Source organism: Cottoperca gobio, chromosome 16, assembly GCF_900634415.1.
Source record: "Cottoperca gobio chromosome 16, fCotGob3.1, whole genome shotgun sequence".
Taxonomy (NCBI): domain Eukaryota; kingdom Metazoa; phylum Chordata; class Actinopteri; order Perciformes; family Bovichtidae; genus Cottoperca; species Cottoperca gobio.
This window is the reverse complement of record NC_041370.1, coordinates 6,235,908-6,254,961: the sequence shown is the minus strand read 5'-3', so window position 1 is coordinate 6,254,961 and position 19,054 is coordinate 6,235,908. Positions and strand designations below refer to the sequence as shown.

The window sequence follows — 19,054 nt, the reverse complement described above, 5'->3', positions numbered from 1 at the left end:
CTCCATACTGCCCCCCGAGTCTGAAAAGCGACACTGCATTTGTTTAACTGTGAAGCCATGACTATTAAAGGTTCTCGCGTTTATTTACAAAATTGCACCAGCAACTGGTTCCTCCGTGTCCTAGTTCTGAGGGGCCCGGCTGTGTTTTGGGGGCGAGGAGTGTTGTGTGCGTTGGGCTCTGGTAGCAGACGAGCTTGACAGAAGATAAGTTGAAGTTGTGGAGCTTCTCGCAGACAGGAGGAGGAGGAGGAGGAGGGGGGGAAAAGGGGGTGAGAAATGGACGGGGGGGCAGGAACAGATGATGAAACAGGGACAGACGGGGCAATGCCCTCGACCAGGAGAAAAAGGTAGCGTGGCGCCTGCTGGGGTGAATCTGTCTGCCGTGCTGGTGCCTGTCTTTGTTTGGCCAGAAGATCCCTACTGATAGCTTCAGGGACTGATAGGAGACACACATGCTCAGGAATAACAGGCCAAATCACTCATACTTGGAAAACCCAGATCTAAAAGCTTTCCCCCCCACTCCCCTGTTTTTTACCTTGTCACTTTTTTCGCCCCTTTCACTCACAGTGAACCTTGAATTAATATTTCTTTCGTCCTGTTGCAGTTACCCAGTGTCCTATTCAGATTTCTCGTGAGCTGAGTCATGCCTGGTGAAGCGCGGCAAACAAAATGACATGTGTTCATCGTGATTGGACATGATGGGCTACTCCAAGTAGTGGACTGGAGCCCATTTCTGTCCCTCAGTCAGCACAGAAACAAACACAAGAAAATGAAATGCATAAAGTAAAGATAATGTGATGCTCTCCCTTCACGTCAGACATGCATGGGTAGCTTCCAACAGATGCGGAGCCATTCGTGGTTGTATTTGTTTACACTGATGTTGTGGTCACCCAAAGCAAACAGCGGGGTTATCAGTGAAGGAGACCGACTGACGCAGGGGTCCCACGACATGTTGTTTCACTAATTGAGTCAGCACAGGCAATTTGGAAAGACTCTGAAAGTATAATGAGAATTCAAATGGCCCCTGATTTTATCAGCGTGCACAACCAACCGGTTATCAGTCTGCACCTTTTATTATGCCTTTTTTTGTTATTTCATTTCCACCATTATAGATTTTTTTTATTTTTCCACAGCCTGATGTTGTTGTGGAATAGTTTATTTTACCCCGACACACTAATTAATCGTAAAGTGTTTATCGCTGCTTCAGTGATAAGGGGAGAAATATATCTTACAGTTTTAGGGGCAGTGTTTTTTTTCTATGCAATTGTTAACAATCTTGGACATTGTTATCAAGCCATTGTCATTACATTCACACTGATGCAATTTCACACTGTGCCAGGAAATTACTGATTTTGTTTTAATAAAACAAAAGCCGCTGTCATTTGTCATTTTGTATGTTATTTATTTGAGGTATATTGAAACACAGAAATAAGTATTTCAAATCAAAATTGTGTCATGTACATGAAGTCGTGATGTACAATAGATCTGATTTGTTGTGCAATGCAACTCACCGCTGTCCAGGCTTAATAAACCTCATCAGATCACATAATATTCATCTTTAACTAATGCAAATTGAAACACCTTGACTCTCAAACAGAGCATTTTAATCCTGGCTACTATTCTGCTGCTCTCAAAGGGATTTCATTTGGTTCAACTGCAGGTTCCTGTGTATTATGCAAAAACTGAATGTGTTAAAATTGAGGGGCTAATTATTCCATTTGAGAGGTTGTAATTACATCCTTTAGACTGAGCAATGGATATTTCAAAGTGGCTCTCTCTCCTTAGTGAAGGATTTCCTGGGTCGAAAAACAAGTGCGGCTCAACCAGACGTGCAATAGATTGACCCGTGCAGTCTCGGCCTTTGCTGTGGGAATCTCCGACGCTTTTCAGATTTCTTTTTCTCAAGGAAAAAGTCACGTTTCTTTAGATTAATCTCTACAAGTGTGAAGTGCTGCATCAATACCGAATACATATTGCTCTCATATATTGGAAAAAAAATGACTGTTTCCAGCAGCGGCGGCTTGTTCATGTGTGGAATTATGTGTTCTGTCAGCGGAAAGTAATTTAATTTAAAAGTTCATAGTTGATTTGATATTGCTGAACAGACAGTGGGGTCCACAATGAAGGATAGCTCAGAGGATCCCCCCCCCCCCCCGCCCCTCCCTCAGTGTTGCAGCACTATGGAGAGGAGAAATGAGGAGGTCAAAACTTCCCCTGGTGGAGTTAGGTAACTGCTGCCAGGAATGGGCTGGGCCTCCCGGAGCGATGAGGCAACACTGAGCCCAAGTGTGTGTATAAATACCAGAACGGTCTGCATACTCAACCACCAGACAGCGGAAGGACTCTAAAGAGTTGACAAGGGTCACCAGAAGATCTGACGAAATCCACTTGCCCAGACAATCCCCATCCATCACCGGAGGAACACATTGAAGATATTGTGGTGCTCTTCGGTGGACCGACACCCATGACAAAGAAGACCTATCAAGTCTAGCCTTCAAAGGATTTAATAACTAAACCATTTAACCTCGTCCCCTAAAATGAAGGCATTCAGCATTGCAGTTGCAGTGACACTCGTGCTCGCCTTTATTTGCATTCTGGAGAGCTCTGCCGTCCCATTCACCGGGGTAAGATTTTGACTTAAACTCACTTCATTTGCTTATTAGCTATAAATGTTTTGTCAGGATGCTAAGATGTGGCTCCTAAATGTGCATAATTCATTAACAGGTGCAAGAGCTGGAGGAGGCAGGGAGCAATGACACTCCAGTTGCGGTATATCAAGAAATGTCAATGGAATCGAGGATGGTATGTTCAATTGACTGAGTGAATTAAGCCAATTACCATGAGCAAATTAAAATTTAAGTGGATGTGTTTTCCCTATGGAGTGCCCCTGGTGCTCCTCTCTCCACACAAGGAGAGGATGAAATGTTGGAGATGAACTCATGTCTCTTGTCTTTCGCACAGATGCCAAATCACATCAGGCAGAAGCGGCAGAGCCACCTCTCCTTGTGCTTCTGGTGCTGCAACTGCTGCAAGGGCAACAAGGGCTGCGGCTTCTGCTGCAAGTTCTGAAGATTCCTGCAACGACCGCACAATTATTACATGTTACGCTTTTTTGTTTGTTGTCTTACCCCCCAAGAAATAACCTGTTCTGGACCTCTGTGTCCTGCATTGCCCGTGCTACACTGTTTTGTATCATTTTTAAGGAAGTATGATTAATGGGAAAGCACTGGACAGAAATGAAGAGCTAGGCTATTGCTTGTATTTATTTTGTATGTTGTAATACTTCCATCCTGTAAATCTTTTTGTAAGCTCAATGATATGTAAATTGTATTTCTAAGAATAATCCAGGCTGTGACTGTTCCTTCATCTAAATTAAGTCTAACAAGTTAATATTTGGTCTTGAATAAATAATGAACATTTGAAGCAACTTTTAAAATGTTTTTGCATCTTTAATGGTTCGTAAACAGCAGTAGGTCTGAACTGAGTCGGGTGTGATGATCATCAGGGCACAGGTTTAATGCTATTCCTGTTGTCCACTATATGATATGAATCATCAGAAGATATTAAGTGATGATCAACTTTAAATTATAATTATTGTTGCACGATATTGTTGTGAATGCAGCATCCAAACACTATACTAGTGTTGCATGACGTACGACGCTGTATTACCACATTAAAAGTTAATAACACTTTAAATAATTTACACAATACATATCAAGTTTATAACAATCAATATGGATGACTTTCATATACTATATTGTTCTTGTTCTCTCTCACTTACAAATACTTCCGAGTACAATAATGATCTATAGCTTTTTTGAAGCATTAACGCTTATTGTCAGCTACTGTACTGGTCTAGTAATGTTTCTCATGGTCACATACAAAGACACACATTCTCGTTCTTTGTCTGAATTTGATATATCTGTCCTTCTTGCATCTTAGCATTGTGTTGTGAGTGTTCTCAAAAGACTTTCTCTTGTGCTGCTCAGGAAGTGATGCTGAGTGAGTGCTATAAATAGAAGCAGCTTGTAGACTTCCAAGCTGTATTGCACATCCTCACAAGGATTTAACTATATTATCTACCTGAAAAGCAGCTCAACTTTGATTAGTATGTACAATGGCCTCTGGTATCAGCACAGTCACACAGCATTAACATTGTTGGGAAGCAAAAGAATGGAAATCTGTACTTTCATATATCCAGTCTGATCTGAGCAGAAACTCTCATTCAGTGTCTGTGTGAAACATGTTAGTTGAATATTCAAGAGAGCACCAGTATCGGCAGTGTGCCCTCTGCTTGCTCAGCTAGTTATTACAGCTACTACTGGTGAGAAATAATCAGATAACTCAAAGATGTAACCCTCACTATTCCAGCTCAGCGAGCGTGATATCTACTACTGAACCACGGCAAATCAAATAAATAAATCAATAACAGCCAGAGAAAAGAAATGCAATTGTGTTGTTAGAATTGTTTTCACCCCCAAAAAAAGAATCGGCAGCAGAGATTGAATTCTCTCTCTGGTTGCTCACGTGAATGACTGGCATTGTTCAAGATGTGATCTTCAAGATTTTTTTTTCTTCTTCTCTTGCAGATTATTATGGGCTGCGTGCGCCTCATTGTGTGTGTGTGTGTGTGTGTGTGTGTGTGTGTTACGTCGTTGCTATCGCTTTTCATTAACTAACTGCTGAAGGCAAAAACTATTTTAAGATGTCGCGCTGGCGTGTCAAGATACATAAAGTATTGTCGGTGTTAGGAAGTTCAGATCTCACACAGCTACTCTTGGTTGTCAGAATGTCACTCCTTGTAAGTGAGATAGAGAAGATGTGTGTATGTGTGTGTGTGTGTGCTACGACAAAAAAGCAGTGGCAGCCACCGTAGCTGAACAAGAAGGGAAGAGCAGCACATAAACAGTCAAAACAGAGAGAATTGTGAAAGATTGAGTTCTCAAAGGCCGAGTGACTGACACTTGAAAGGAGGTAAACATCTAGATTTATTTTACTGTTAAGATATTTTTCAGCCTTTTCTGCTTGAATGGATCGAGATAGCTTGGAGAAAGACAGGAAAGGCAGGACATAGAGAGAGGGAGGATGGCATGCAGCAAAGCAGAAGGTCAAGTGTTTGTGCGGTTGTGTATAAATGAAGAAGAAGAAAGAAGAAATATTTTTCTGATTCCCTTTTTTCCCATTAGACATAGGCCCGAAATACACACTCGTGCACAAACAGGACCAACAGTATACACATGCATTAATGGAGAGATGTCAGAGCGAGGGGGCAGCCCAGGAACACAACCCTCCTGTTCTTGCCACGCCAGATTGCATGAACGGATGGATGCTTTTTATTTGTGGAGCAGTGACATATATGTAAAACCAGTACAGTGCTTCTAATAGCTCTCTATTGTCCAACCCTGCACATCCGCACAGTCGAAGGCTAGAAACAGAAAGCTCATGATTCAACCTACTGGTGCAGCAGACACCTTGCTATCACACTTTATGTTGGTTTTTGCTTTAAATTGTCGGCCATTTATGATTTGTTAATGCCTCTGTGGATTATATAAAAGTTTAATGGAGTGTTGAACACTGATGCACTTTGTTTGGAAATAGAGACGTTTTAAAATGTTTGTCTAGCGTGTGCTATCACCCTGTTTAGTGTAATATCACACTAGCAGCCTACTTACCGGAGCATCCCTCCCGCTCACTGTTTACTGCCTTTTTTATTTATCCATAATTGAGTGAATATTGCTTTGGGCTATCTAAAAGGGAACTTGTGTCATTATGCTCTAGCGAACGAGGGACTGTTGTCAGGCGGTACAGTTAAAGTCTGGACCTTTTTTATGTTATGTGCACTAACAAACAAATTGCATTCCTCTACAAGTAGATTGAGGCTTTAAGTGCTTTTGTTTATGACTGAAAATGTTTTAAGGTCTAGTAAAAGTCAGATTTTAGCACGGACTGTATATAAGGAGTGGACGTAGTCACTATAACGTCACCCATTGGTTTGTGGATTGGTGTTTCGAAGCCTCGAGTTTGGCGTTTTGACCATCGAGTACAACCAATCGCTAAAAAATAAATCTTTAGACGACCAAAGTCTCACAATATCCTTAAACTGGACTTCTTTTTTGCAACAAGGGGAGTCGCCCCCTGTTGGATATTAGAACAACTGCATGTTTAAGGCATTTCTGCATTGGCTTCACTTCTCAGACCTGCTTGCTGCCTGGATGTTAAATGTATTTTGACTCTTTAAAATAAAATATCTGATGCTGTCGAAAACATTTTGTTTTGTAACTTTATCTTGATTGGTTTTCTTCTTTTTGTTTTAGATTTTAAAATACTTTTTATTACGCTGTAGTCCTTTATTTTAACTCAGTGAATCTTGAAATTAAGACGTCCACCTAAGTTGACTCCTAAAAGGATTCTAAAAAGTCATGTTCCTTCACTATCCAGCCTGTTACATACTGCAGCTCCCTCCTGGCTGGACTGCCTGCATGAGCCATTCGATCTCTACAGCTCATCCAGAATGCAGCAGTCGTGGAGGAGTGGAAGAAGATTCCAGAAGCAACCTGTGCAGCTCTGGTGAATTCCATGCCCAGGAGGGTTAAAGCAGTGCTAGATAACAATGGTGGTCACACAAAATATTGACACTTTGGGCACAATTTAGACATGTTCACTATGGGGTGTACTCACTTTTGTTGCCAGCTGTTTAGACATTAACAGCTGTGTACTGAGTCATTTTCAAAGGACAATAAATCTATACTGTTATTCAAGCAGCACACTACTTTAAGTTATATCAAAGTTTCAGTAGGATAATGTTATCCCCTGAAAGGATATAACAGAATATTTGCAAAAATCTAAAGGGTGTACTCACTTTTGAGATATACTGTATGTTGTTGCACTTCAAACTGGCTATTTGAAGACAGTGTTCACTTATACGATTGTATCTATTTGAAGCTATTGTACTTACAAGAGTCTTGCTGTTCGGAGTTGTATCCTCATGATTGTTTGCAATTTTTTGTACGTCGCTTTGGACAAAAGCGTCAGCTAAATGAACTGTAATGTAATGTAAAAAAAGTGAGTCGTTAATATCCATCCTCCATCCTGGAGAGGCAGTGCTGAGTCTGGACTTTAACACACATGTGTGTAGTTCCCCTCTTTGCTACAATTTAGCATGATCCTAACCCAAACAGTTTTGACAATAAAATGCTTTTTATAATAATTAAGGCCTAATGATGGGTAAATGTCTTCTGTGTTTTGTCATTGTCAGAACCGCCACGCACACTCGAGAGCAAGATTGCAACTGACATCCTTCAACACTTATCATCATCTTACAGCAGCCTTTTGTAAGTGTGGCTGTCACTCATTCGTCACTAATTCTAAAAGTCCAGTTGTATAGAAGTCTATGAGAAAATCTTCTTCTCACTTGATATATGGTTTCAATCGCTAGTTTCAAGTCTTCTTCAGTACAGCATGATGTTCATTTAGTAAATTATGGTTCCCTATAGAGTAAAATAGACGATAAAGCAGGGTGCGCTTCAGGGCGGGGCTACCTTGTGATTGACAGGTTGCTAGAACAGTGTTGTCCCGTGTGGGTTCAGTTTTAGTAAAGTTAATTGTATTGTTTGCCTACATTTTGTTATTGTTTTAATCCAGAAATGTGCCCTCCTCAAGAGTTATTTCAACCCAGAACTCCAGTTATTCTAGAAACGAAATGGTAGATGGATGCACATCATAGGCTACTTCTCTGAACTGGGGCAAGGGCAAAGACACCCTGGGTCATCTAGTAAACTATTTTGGGCAACATAATAAAGCCAAGACCTGGCCTTTAAAATGCCCAAGAGCGAGGAGAAAGACAAAGAGTCATCAAAACAACATCATTGAGGGAAAATACAACTTCAATAAGAATTTTTAATGACACAACAAGAATAATTGCCACAGGCAGAACAAGCACAATGATCCCTGTGTTGTCTCATCCTTGATAGCTTAGCGGTTCCACTCAAGGCAAGTTTGTTTATTGGATTTCATTCAAATTAAAGTAACTTCATCGAGTGAGATAATTCGTTTGTGGAATTTTATGTGTCGCAGTAAATGGTGAAGGAAACACTCACACAACAGTCAAAGGTTTCAGAGACAGAGACGGCAGGTAGAGTCAAATAAACTAACACTGGAAAACGGAACGGCTCAACTAACAACGTAAATAATGTGGAAATCTCTCCATCCCTATACACTTTAATGGGAGATAATGAGCAAAGGAGAAACAGCTGTAAGGCAGGTGGCCAATCCCAAAGGCAGCCAGGTGTCAGGTGACACTCACTGCAGGTACAACCAGACTGAATGTGACAAGATGTGACAAGATGTGTGAAGACAGCGCTTCCATTCACTTTATATGAGAACAGGTGAATCCCTCATGTAAAGCACGACGGGATCAAGTCTCCTCCTACAGGGGGACACTACAGGTGAAAAGGGTAAACACTTTAACTGGTTTTTTGATATATCTATGTATCACGGAGGTATCACAATAAATCAGAACATTTACTGCCATAAATAAATGTATTTTTTAGCCATATTTTTAGGAATAAAATGTAAATCAGGCTATGAATGATATGAACAAACCTCTCTGTGAAACACCTTCAGAATATAGATAAGAAAGAAACTATAGTCTGGTGTATGTAAGTGATACTGAAGTGGAGATTTTGGACCCGGAGTATGAGACGAAACTCATTTTGAGATCTCTAAAGATATGTATTGTAAATGTCCATATGTTTTACAAGACACTACAGGTGAACAGGGGCAGCATGACATTTACACAGTTGAATTACTTACACAAAGTATTTCTATAACACGTTTTCCAAAATATTATTTTTAAATATGCAAATGAGTTCATTATGTCAATGTCCACTGGTTCTTTGGTAAATTGTAGGATTGTGTCGAGTCTAACTGCCTTTAATTTAAGCACATAATCCGTTCGACAGTCCGACTTGGGGTGGGGGTGGGGGGGGGGGGGGGAGGATGGGGTGTTCCTGTGGGAAAGTGACGTCAGTGCATACCCTCTATTCGAGTGTCCCAGTGAGAGTGACAATGGTGCATAGCATGCACAGCGCCAGGATCCCAAAAGAAAAGCAGCTAAATGTAATTCAGCTAACATTCCTTTTATTATTTACACATGAGCTTTTCCTACTGTTCCATGTCAAGATGTCTTCTGTGAAAAAGGCTTATTGGTTTAGTCTGGGAACACATTCATTTTGATTATGCAAATTTGAACCACCTGAGTAATAAACGTGTTGATTGTATGCAGTGTATATTTGCAGCTCTGCTCTGTGATGTGTTCCTGACAAACCCTGACAATAATAAGCCTTTCTCATACTCACTGATGTCGTGTGTAACTATATACATTTTTGTAAATGCTCTGTGATTCCCACTAAAGAACCAAATAAATAACCGTGGGTCTCTAAAGAATTGAAAGGGAAAGGAAAGCTGCTTTTAGAGGCGATGAAATAAAGGAGAGAGAAATTTAAAAAAAGATTTAAAGGCTGATATGAAATATATAAGGATAAGATTGTGGCAGAGTGGAATGGCATTAAAACTAATGTCAGGATGCCATGATAAGAGGATGAAGGAGGAGTCGTGATGGCCTGAACTCTTCTGTTAACTGAGTTTAAACTATCTGAGGTTTGAGAAACATGATTTCAAAGAACAAACAGATGAGTTGAAGAACAAGACTAAGTCTAGCCAAGCAATTACCGTTGGTGTTGACACTGTTAGAAAGCTGGCACACTGACAGCTCGCCAGAAGTTTTCATTTAAATTTTTCTCAGAATCTCTTGAGCGACTAAAGATACCAGCAACGTTGAAACAATCTATCATTGTCTCTATTGCTAAATGTAAAAAAACCCAAAGATCATAAACGACTTCAGACTTGTGGCCCTTACATCTGTAGTTATGAAGGTTTCTGAGAAGATTATAAAACAGGCAGTTCTACACAGTTCACTTGACATCTCTATAGTTTACTTTATAGAGAGCCGGCAGAGGCGTAGAGGATCCTGACCCTGCTGAACTATCGGTTTCATCAACTTCAGGGTCTGTTGACTCAAACCAGGCTTCTTTTTTCTGGACTTTTCCTCTCCGTTTAATAGAGAGTTGAGAAACTTCTTTTTGATTTTAATCTTTCTATTAAAGTCACTGAATGGGTTATGTACTTTTTGATAGTTGACGGTCACAATGTGTGAGAGTTAATGGTGTCCTTCCTAACTATATTCACTCATCCACTGGTTCACCTCAAGGATGTGTTCTGTCTCCGCTCTTTTATATTCTTTACACAAACAGTAAGTAAAAAGCCAGAACATTCGGTTATACTGAGCCTCCTGGAAGGACAGGAACTAGGCCACGGGATAGTAGTTGACGACTTTGAGTTGAACGTGTCTAAAACCAAGGACATGATCATTTTAGGAAGTTGCCACTCAACTCAAAATTGAAAGATATTGAGAAGAAGTTGACTTGATAGAAAATCACAACAAGTTTAGCTTCCAACCAACCGTAGATTACATTTCTAAAAAGGTCCATCAGTAGTCCGTTGAAACAGTCGCAAGTCAATAGAGCCCGACAAGTTTTGGAGGAACTGTTCCGCCATGAAACCCCACGTAGCAGCCCCCCCCCCGAATTGTCATCCGACCTTCGCAGTAAATCATTCTAGGAGATGATCTCTTGCACCACTGTGTCTCGTAAATGTTACGTTTTTTGTTGTTGTTCCAACGCGCATGTGTGTGGGGCGATTAAGAGCCAAATAAAGGAGCCGTTTGACGGCAGAGATCCATTCCTACAGATGTCCGATATGGGTGACTTCAAACATGAACGTGAACCGTCTAGGCAGAAAGATCGGATCTTGGGAAAAATTAATTGAGCATTAAGCCCTGTAACGTGAACGTAGCATTGGACAGTCCTGATCACCTCCTGCAGAGCCAGTTTGACCTTCGAAATAAGGTCGAAGATCTAGAGTTCCTTCTCAGACGACAAAAAGAAACAAAATATCTTTTGTTTGCTCAGCAATTAGTAGCCTGAATGTGCACATGTACTCACAGCACCTAAACACGTAATGCATTCGGCGTTCAGCTGTTTTTTGTCTTCGTTTGCACGGATCTCACATTACCACATGTGCCGTTCATCCCTGTAATCTGTTGAGATTGGACTCATTATCTGATTGATTTTTTTTAATGATCAATTTGTTTGCATACCTGGCCGTAACCGAATCACCCTGGTGGTGTAATAATGTTCGACTTGACTCATAGCAGTATTTAATACCATTCATGATGGCTGCCTTCCACTCAGGGGAGGTCCTGATATTGCGCGTGCTGGCTCACCGTCATGCTGTCATGGCTTACTGGGACACTTAATGGAACTGAGCCATTGTTAAAGACATTTATTTCACCTGAACTTGTCATGCTATGACAAGTCAAAATGTCTGCTGAGAGAAAGGTCAAGAGGAATCAAGCCATCGATAATTGTATTATTTACACTTTTGTTTTTCCTGCTGTGAAATACCAAAATGTCTTCTGTTAAAAAGACCAATGATCTCTTACAGATCATAAGGTTGTTTTATTATGTGGTTCTTGTTTAGTTTAGTTATTCAGTCGGAGATGTTGATCTGGCAAAAGGACAGGAGGCCAGTTAGAGCATTCAGGCGCTAGCCCGCACCTCTGTCGGGGGACACAAGCTTTGGTAGTCTATTTTGATGCTATTTTTTGTTGTTGCACTCTGGCACCTTATTTACATTAAAAGTAGAAAAATACATTTCCCATTGTGAATCCATTCATTTTCATTGTGAATTAGAAAATAGTCCAAGAAACGCAGCCTCCTGAATTTGGAGAACATGTGCACTGTCTGTTGTTTCATGCTGCATTCAGGCCGTCTTCACCAGCTTGTCAAGTTCAGAAATATAATGTGATCATGTTATATTCACTAGCAACTTGCCTTCAGTCGCGCATTAGTCACCGATAAAAAAAAACAAAAGAATCGAACAATGAAAAAGCCACTGCAGTAATGGAAACCAGCCATTAACACTTTTTTTTACCCTGGATGTGTTGTTGCATTACAGATAAACCAAAGTTATATTGCTATTTTGCTGCAAACAATACGAGTCTCTACAAGTTTACAGGAATATGCCTGTTTAAGCCTCTGTGAAGCTCCCATCTCAGTTAGGAAGGAGGCACCGCTATCCCACCCTGTAAATGGGATGCAGCAACAAAGTCGAGACTGATGAAGGGAAATGGGGAGAGGGTGCAGCTGTGACGATGACAAGGAAAATGTTTGATGTGCTGGTGAGGTCTTTTGTAGCCAATCACAACTCCCCTATGACAAATCCAAAACTTACATAATTTAGCTTTTTTATTTGTTATTAAAAAGGGATTTATTCCCAAGAAAACCTGTGTTTACACTGATCACTGGCCACTGTGTCCACCGAGTCTTTGGCACATGGGGAAACTCTTTGATGTTGGAAAAGCTATTTTAATGGCAGAATCTGCAGGGAAATGTACAATCTCTCTCTCTAATTATATCACATAGACGGATCACCATGTTAATGTGTACAAAAGTCATATTTAATCTAGTCATTTTCATTTTAGCTGGATGTGATACCTGATGTCAGTGGGGATTCAGCTTGAACTAAAAGACCATCATCTGCTTCAAACTACCTTTTAGTCAAATCCATTTTCCAGAATTAAATTCAGCTGTATTTTACACTTGTGATATTGCCGGCAGTATCATGAAAGGTAACTATTTGTCATAATTATGGATCTGTTCAGTGCTGCCTTAGGCCAGAGCCACATTCAATAGTGTCTGTGTGTGTGTGTGTGTGTGTGTGTGTGTGTGTGTGTGTGTGTGTGTGTGTGTGTGTGTGTGTGTGTGTGTGTGTGTGTGTGTTAGAGGAATGCAGGGATGACCTAAGGGCTCTTGAGACCTGGTGTGATTTAAAAAGACAGCGATGGGAATAGCTCTCTCCCTCTCTTCCCATCTTCCATTGATCTTGCTCAAAGGGTGAGGAGAGAACATGTTAATCGACTCCGTAGTTGCATCCCCCATTCCCAAGCTTTTGGATAACATTTAGAAGCCTGATACTATTGACCAGCGGCCATCATTGAGATTCAACCACCTCTACTAAAAGAAAAGGGTCTTCTTCATGCTGCCCATATCACTTCTCCTCACACCCTGTGTAATGCATCACACCGCACCATTTGCATTTAGATCACACCTTTTTTCTTGCATTGCACATTGTGTGTCGGGATCCAAGTCGATACTGTGGTGGGCTCCTAAGGAGAATGGATGGAGGTGGTAATGAAGGCGAACCACCAACACAAACACGCCGCCCGGCCGTTCCTCTGCCTGGCGCCGTGCAGCACCTGGAGCCGTTAGTTTTAATTAGCGGAGGGGAGTGATAGGAGCTCCTCTCCCCTCCCACTAACCCACCCACCCCCTCTGGTGGAGAGCAGCTGAATACTGATGCGCCCTCCAACGTGAAATGCTGCGCATTTTTCTTTTCTTTTTATTATTAGCAATTAATTGATATAGCAGATCCAGAAGGACTCATTCCACCATAATTACATATTGGACCGTTTGTTAGGATGGATAAATAAATGATCAGGTATTGATCAGATCTGTTGGTTAATTAAAGCAGTTGTTTTTCTCTAGTCTGGTGCCAATTGCTGTCATACAGTAGTAGTTATTAGAATATTCAGCACTTGTGAGGCCTTTGTAGAAATATGTGTTGGTTGTAAGAGAGAAAAAATGTCTGTTGAGAGAGAATGACATATGGTTTATGAAGTGTGCAGTTCCTCGCAGATATTTCATGAGATTAACCTCCTGACAGTTGCTGAAAGTTGAGCAGTAGATCCAGCATCTTTAAACACCGCCTCCCCTCTCTAACCCGGCTCTCAACAGTGATAGGACCTGCAGTCACCTACACCGCCCCGACACTCCACCCACACACACACACACACTGCACGGACACCATGTTAGCTGAAGCAGAAGAAAGGCAAATGCACTGTCCACTAAATTCAGGCAAAAGCATGAGATTAGCCAGTAGGCGCTGATAATGTCTTGTGATATTTCAGAAAACAGTATTGCAAATCTCCTGTTTGTCTAATATTACAGTTCCTATGATGGCTCCTCCAAGCTTTATCTATTTCATTCTTATTCAAAGCTGCATTTGGAGGATTTGGTTCCTGATAGAATCGCTCCGCTCCATCCCCCATCCCCTCCTCTAGACTGAGGCACATTCCATGATTTACATTACCTATCAAATCTTCCTGTCCCTTGCTGTCAAATACTCAACACAGCCTTCCAGCCTACTGGAATAAGTTAAGACTCTACCTCATCCTCCAAATGCATATATGCCAAACGGAGTTTTTTTTTTTGACAGACTTATTTCTCCAGTGTTTTGGAAACCTGTAACACTCTGGCGGTCCCATTGGTATGTAAAGTCCTATCTCGGGCCAGACATGTGGAACTTCTTTCATTTTACAAGGCTTCTTGAGTCACAACTAAACTGTGAAAATGTACACAGTGTAGAAGTTCATTGCAAAGCTACTATATGCTTCCACTTCCCGCCTGCTTTGGGATATGAGGCAACTTGTGTGGCTCAAATATTGCATCTGAGGCAAAGCATAGCCATTTGGCCGGATTCTGACACAGTTTGATGCAGCAGAACAGAATATACCTTGAGGCAATGTTCTCTCTTGGATTGTGACCATATACACACTGTATACATACAGTACATACACACACACCAGCCTGCATACACTGTACACTCTTACAGCACACAGCATCCTTTACATTTCTCAATTTTCCAAAAATCTGTGGAAAATTGTGTCCCCTTACAAGCATTTTTGCACATAGCCATGTGTTGAAATCTGCATTAATCATGTCAGTGTTACGCAGACTTATATTACCCTTGGGAGGCCTATGTGTTAAGAGTGCCGCAGTACCCCCTGGTCCACGTTGATTATATCAAACAATATGCAGCATGACTCGAATACGTAAGGAGAGTGGGCGCATCTCCCCCCGTGGCTGAACTGTGCAAGAAGCCGCTTTATCTCAGGGCTCAGTTTAATATGCCAGACTTCGTAGGAACCACCCTGGGGTGGATAGATAGGGCTTGTCATTGTTTTACCGGCTCACACTCCACTATGGATCAGTATAGGCTCCCCTGTGTGCCTCTAGTCAATGTAACAGTGCTACAAAATCATACAGCATGGATTTGTCATTCCGGCTTTCTCACACGTTCCATCACTTACCAGCCAATGAGCACCGAGACACTAAAGTGGATGTCGTTTAGCGTCGCTGCATAAATGTAACTCTTTCACATCAGTGTGAAAGATAATAAAAAGATAGTGAGGTTGAGACTTATAGAATCATACGTGAAGTAAAGCATCATTTTGTAAAACTGTGGAGTCAAAATTAGCCCTAGATTTACGTCGCAAACTAATACATGGAATTTATATTGCATTGTGATCATGCATCAGTGCATTTCCATGTAATAAAATGATTTCGATGGCTTACTTAATCTGTTCTCATTCTCCAAATGTATTTCTCCTTCTCTGTCTTTCCCTCATACTTCGTTTACATCCATCACCATGAATGGCCGGTGGCCTGAAACAAGTCTGCCCTCACATAATGGATGATTACGATTAGCCCCCTCTGTGTATATGCTTGACAGAGGAATGGCGAGTAGAGCGCTGTAAGGCTGGTGATTTGTAAGGTCACGTGTGGTGGTACAGTGGGGACGGATATTTGCAGGCCCTTTGAGTCCCAGGAGAGTTATGTTTCCTGCTGACGCCATCACATCTGTAGGCAAATGTGCACGCGTGTCTGCTGCTCCCCCATCTCCTATGCCACGGCTCTTGCACAAATAACTTCCTCCCGGACTTAAAAATGAGCTTTGGGTTGCACCATCCATCGATCCAGCGTTCCTCCTCCCTCTCCCCTCCCCCACTGTTGGCAAGTTCCTCTCTCAAGGCACTCCTTATTCTCCAGCTTGCTTTCCTGTTACATAAACTGCCCTGTGTTATTTTCTTTTGGTGGAAATGCAATTTCATTTCAGTTCAATTCAGATAGCGCCAAGAAAGTCTGGGTGTGTATTGAAGAAAGAAAAACAAAACATGATGGGGAGTTTCTCTCAAAAGCAGCTAAAGCGGGGAAAAAAGGAAATTCTTTTATCTGAAAATAGGTCAGTAAACAAGAAGAAAATGCATGAATATATTCGAGTAAGTAGAACATGTGCTGACTTGTGGCCAGCTGAATATCTACATAACTCATCTCTTGTGGTGCAGACTCTCCAAGGATGCTCCAGACCAAAGCATTAAGCTGCCTTCACATGATAGGAACTGTGTTCTGCGCTCACCGCGAGGTAGGGCGCATTGCCTTGCGGTGAAGGTAGCTAGTTAGTTTTGTTCCTATGGCTACCTCCCTTGTTTGCCTGTGCCACTTCACACAGCTGTTTTCTCATTGGTTGCGCTCTGAAAGGTCAACGCCAATCGAGGTCAAAGATGAAATCATTTGAACTTTGAGCGCAGCGCTCAGTGGCAATTTCGAGCCAATCCAGCGCCCCGCCAAGGGCAGCGCTTCCGCCTAGTCGGGCGGCATCGCTCTCTGCATAGGAAAACAACTGCATAGCCAACACAGAGCTGTTTTACTGCTGGTCATGTGAAAGCAGCTGAGAGAGGAGTAAAGCACATTTGAAGCTACTGCTGGAGGAAAATCATCCCTAATTAAGAAAACCCTGCGCTGTGCTGTCATATGAATACGCCTCCCAAATTCCTTACATCCTCTTGTGTAATTCTGAACTGATTCCCGAAGAGAAAGCCTCAGAGGGATTTTCTAAGCACCTCTTGAAAGCAACACGTTAATGATAACAACACGGCATTATTAGTTTTTCATGTCATGTCTCGGAGGGATTTTCGAGGAAGGTGTCTCTGTTTGTTCCCTGAGCAGCTACTGTAGCCTAATCCAAGCTTTGTTGTATGCATTATTGTGTGTGTGTGTGTGTGTGTGTGTGTGTGTGTGTGTGTGTGTGTGTGTGTGTGTGTGTGTGTGTGCGTGTGTGTTTCTGATGACTCAGCACTTTCATGACAACTACAATCATCAATAAACTTGTTAGAACAGCTGCTTTGTCATCCCCAGACCTGAGGGGGAGGCTTCTCATCAAAAATCGATCACGCAAACTCCACACAGGGTGCAAAGGCCTCCAACAGGTACCTCTTCTCTCCTCTGGGTAGAAATTGGGTGAAGATGCCAACTTGAAGAGGACTTATTTATTAAACACACACACGCAGAATCTTCCCGTCCTGCTGATTCAGCTCTCCAGTGGCGCTCCAGAGCATAAATCAACAAACCCGGGCTTCATTCCCCAAACATCCAAACATCCATCCATCCCGCCTCCCTCTGAGGGGGCGCCGTATGCGCCTTTCCTCTGTTGCAACCAAACGCCCCACCCACACGCAGGCTTTTCCAAGGGCCGATTGCATTCCCGGAGCCAAATGGACACCGCGCCGCACAGCTGCGGAGGTCCCCTTGGTCCTTGAATGTTTTTCCCGTCTGTGCTCTCCACTGCGTGACGAGCTAAATGGAAAGGAAAATAATTTTGGGAAGGGGAACAGAAATGCACCCAGCTGTGGCCCCAGTCGGAGGTAATGTGCCAATCCTGGCACAAGTTAGTACACCTTGTTAATCCACTGCCATCACACCTATTCTCCAAGTGCCCATCCACCATAGCTCACTTCACATCCTGGAAGACAAACCAGGCAGGAGACGGACCAGTGGGGGGGGGGGGGGGTCCAGTCAACAATAACAGCTATTTATTGACATTATTTCATATAGCATCCGTGTATTACACCGAATAAACAATGCAAATGTTCATCATACTACAGTTTATTATTCCCTATCCCATGTAAAAGTTTCACAATCTGTCTCTGATCATGGGCAAGCCGTCAAAGGCCAAAACTAAAACGCAGACTAACTCTATCAAGAGAAATCACTACCCTCAAAGAGCCTTTTCATTTTCTCATCTTCTCTAGAAACAGTTTGTGGTAAGATAAGGTCCCCGGGGGGAAGTTGTATAAAAACCCACCTCCTGCTCCTCCTGTTTTATGCTCTCCATTATTCTACTAGGGCTGATAAAGTATCGACTTCTTAGCTTGTAAACCATTATGACCTTTAGCTGTTATTCTGTAGACTATTGTGTGCAAGACAAGACAAAAACGCCTTACCGGTGACTATTTACTCCTGGTGGATTCTACAACAGAATTGCAAAATGCGAATTAGTAACACCAAATGATTTCATACATAATTACGTTTCATTATTTCATTTATAAAATTGTAATTAATTATGCTGAGAATACCACAAGTTAATGATCAAGCTTTCATTTCAGCTTTGCGTTTTTAAATCTACATTTTGCAATTTAATAAAATTGAGAAACGTTAACCACCATGGAACAGCGGTAAATGGATTCTAAACCATCCAGCTACTTCTTTTTGAAATATAATTCATCAATGAATCATAAAGAACAGTATTATGACTCTGCGGCTCTTTATTCTGTCGCATCCTGGGTGCTTGGGGTATTTTTATAGAGCACTTCATTTCTCAAATGTAATATCTCTTTCTTCTCCGCCTTCTGAGCCTCCCTTAAAACATAAATCCACTCCAGACTAGCGTGCTCTGCAGTCCGCAACGATTCCGCCGTCTAGCAGATTAAGGCAGAGTGATCCAAACAACTTGGCAACACTCTTCCTGACGCTGCACTGATTTGCAAACTGATTACCATGTAAAAAGAAAAAAAACACAGCAGTGGATCTGAAGAGGTGTCAGGTTTTTTTTTTTCTTCTAAAAAGAAGCAAATAGCGCAAAAAGTGGGCAGACAAGAAAAGGAGGGGAGAAAGAGAGGGAGGAGGGGGGGGGGGGGGGGGGGAGAAAGAAGGCTACAATAGCGCTGATTGCGATGGTGCATCCCACAAGATGGGGACAAAATGGGGAGTGACAGAAGAAGATGGGGTCAGCTGCTTTCAGACAAGCTTTAAAAAAAAAA

The 19,054-nt window shown here is 41.9% G+C and overlaps 1 protein-coding gene across 1 annotated transcript; it reads left to right on the top strand.

The window, feature by feature from the left end:
* Positions 1-2,331: 2,331 nt before the first annotated feature.
* hamp (hepcidin antimicrobial peptide) lies at positions 2,332-3,427 on the top strand. Its single transcript, XM_029451499.1, has 3 exons — positions 2,332-2,624; positions 2,725-2,802; positions 2,962-3,427. The coding sequence occupies exons 1-3, from the start codon at positions 2,538-2,540 to the stop codon at positions 3,067-3,069; spliced, it is 273 nt and encodes a 90-aa protein (XP_029307359.1). The 5' UTR covers positions 2,332-2,537; the 3' UTR covers positions 3,070-3,427.
* The last annotated feature ends 15,627 nt before the right edge of the window (positions 3,428-19,054 follow it).

Bases quoted from the DNA above. Each gene is read 5' to 3' on its own strand.
- hamp (XM_029451499.1), top strand. From the start codon at position 2,538: ATGAAGGCATTCAGCATTGCAGTTGCAGTGACACTCGTGCTCGCCTTT. The intron at 2,625-2,724 runs GTAAGATTTTGA...ATTCATTAACAG, and splicing joins CTGCCGTCCCATTCACCGGG to GTGCAAGAGCTGGAGGAGGC. The intron at 2,803-2,961 runs GTATGTTCAATT...TCTTTCGCACAG, and splicing joins TGTCAATGGAATCGAGGATG to ATGCCAAATCACATCAGGCA.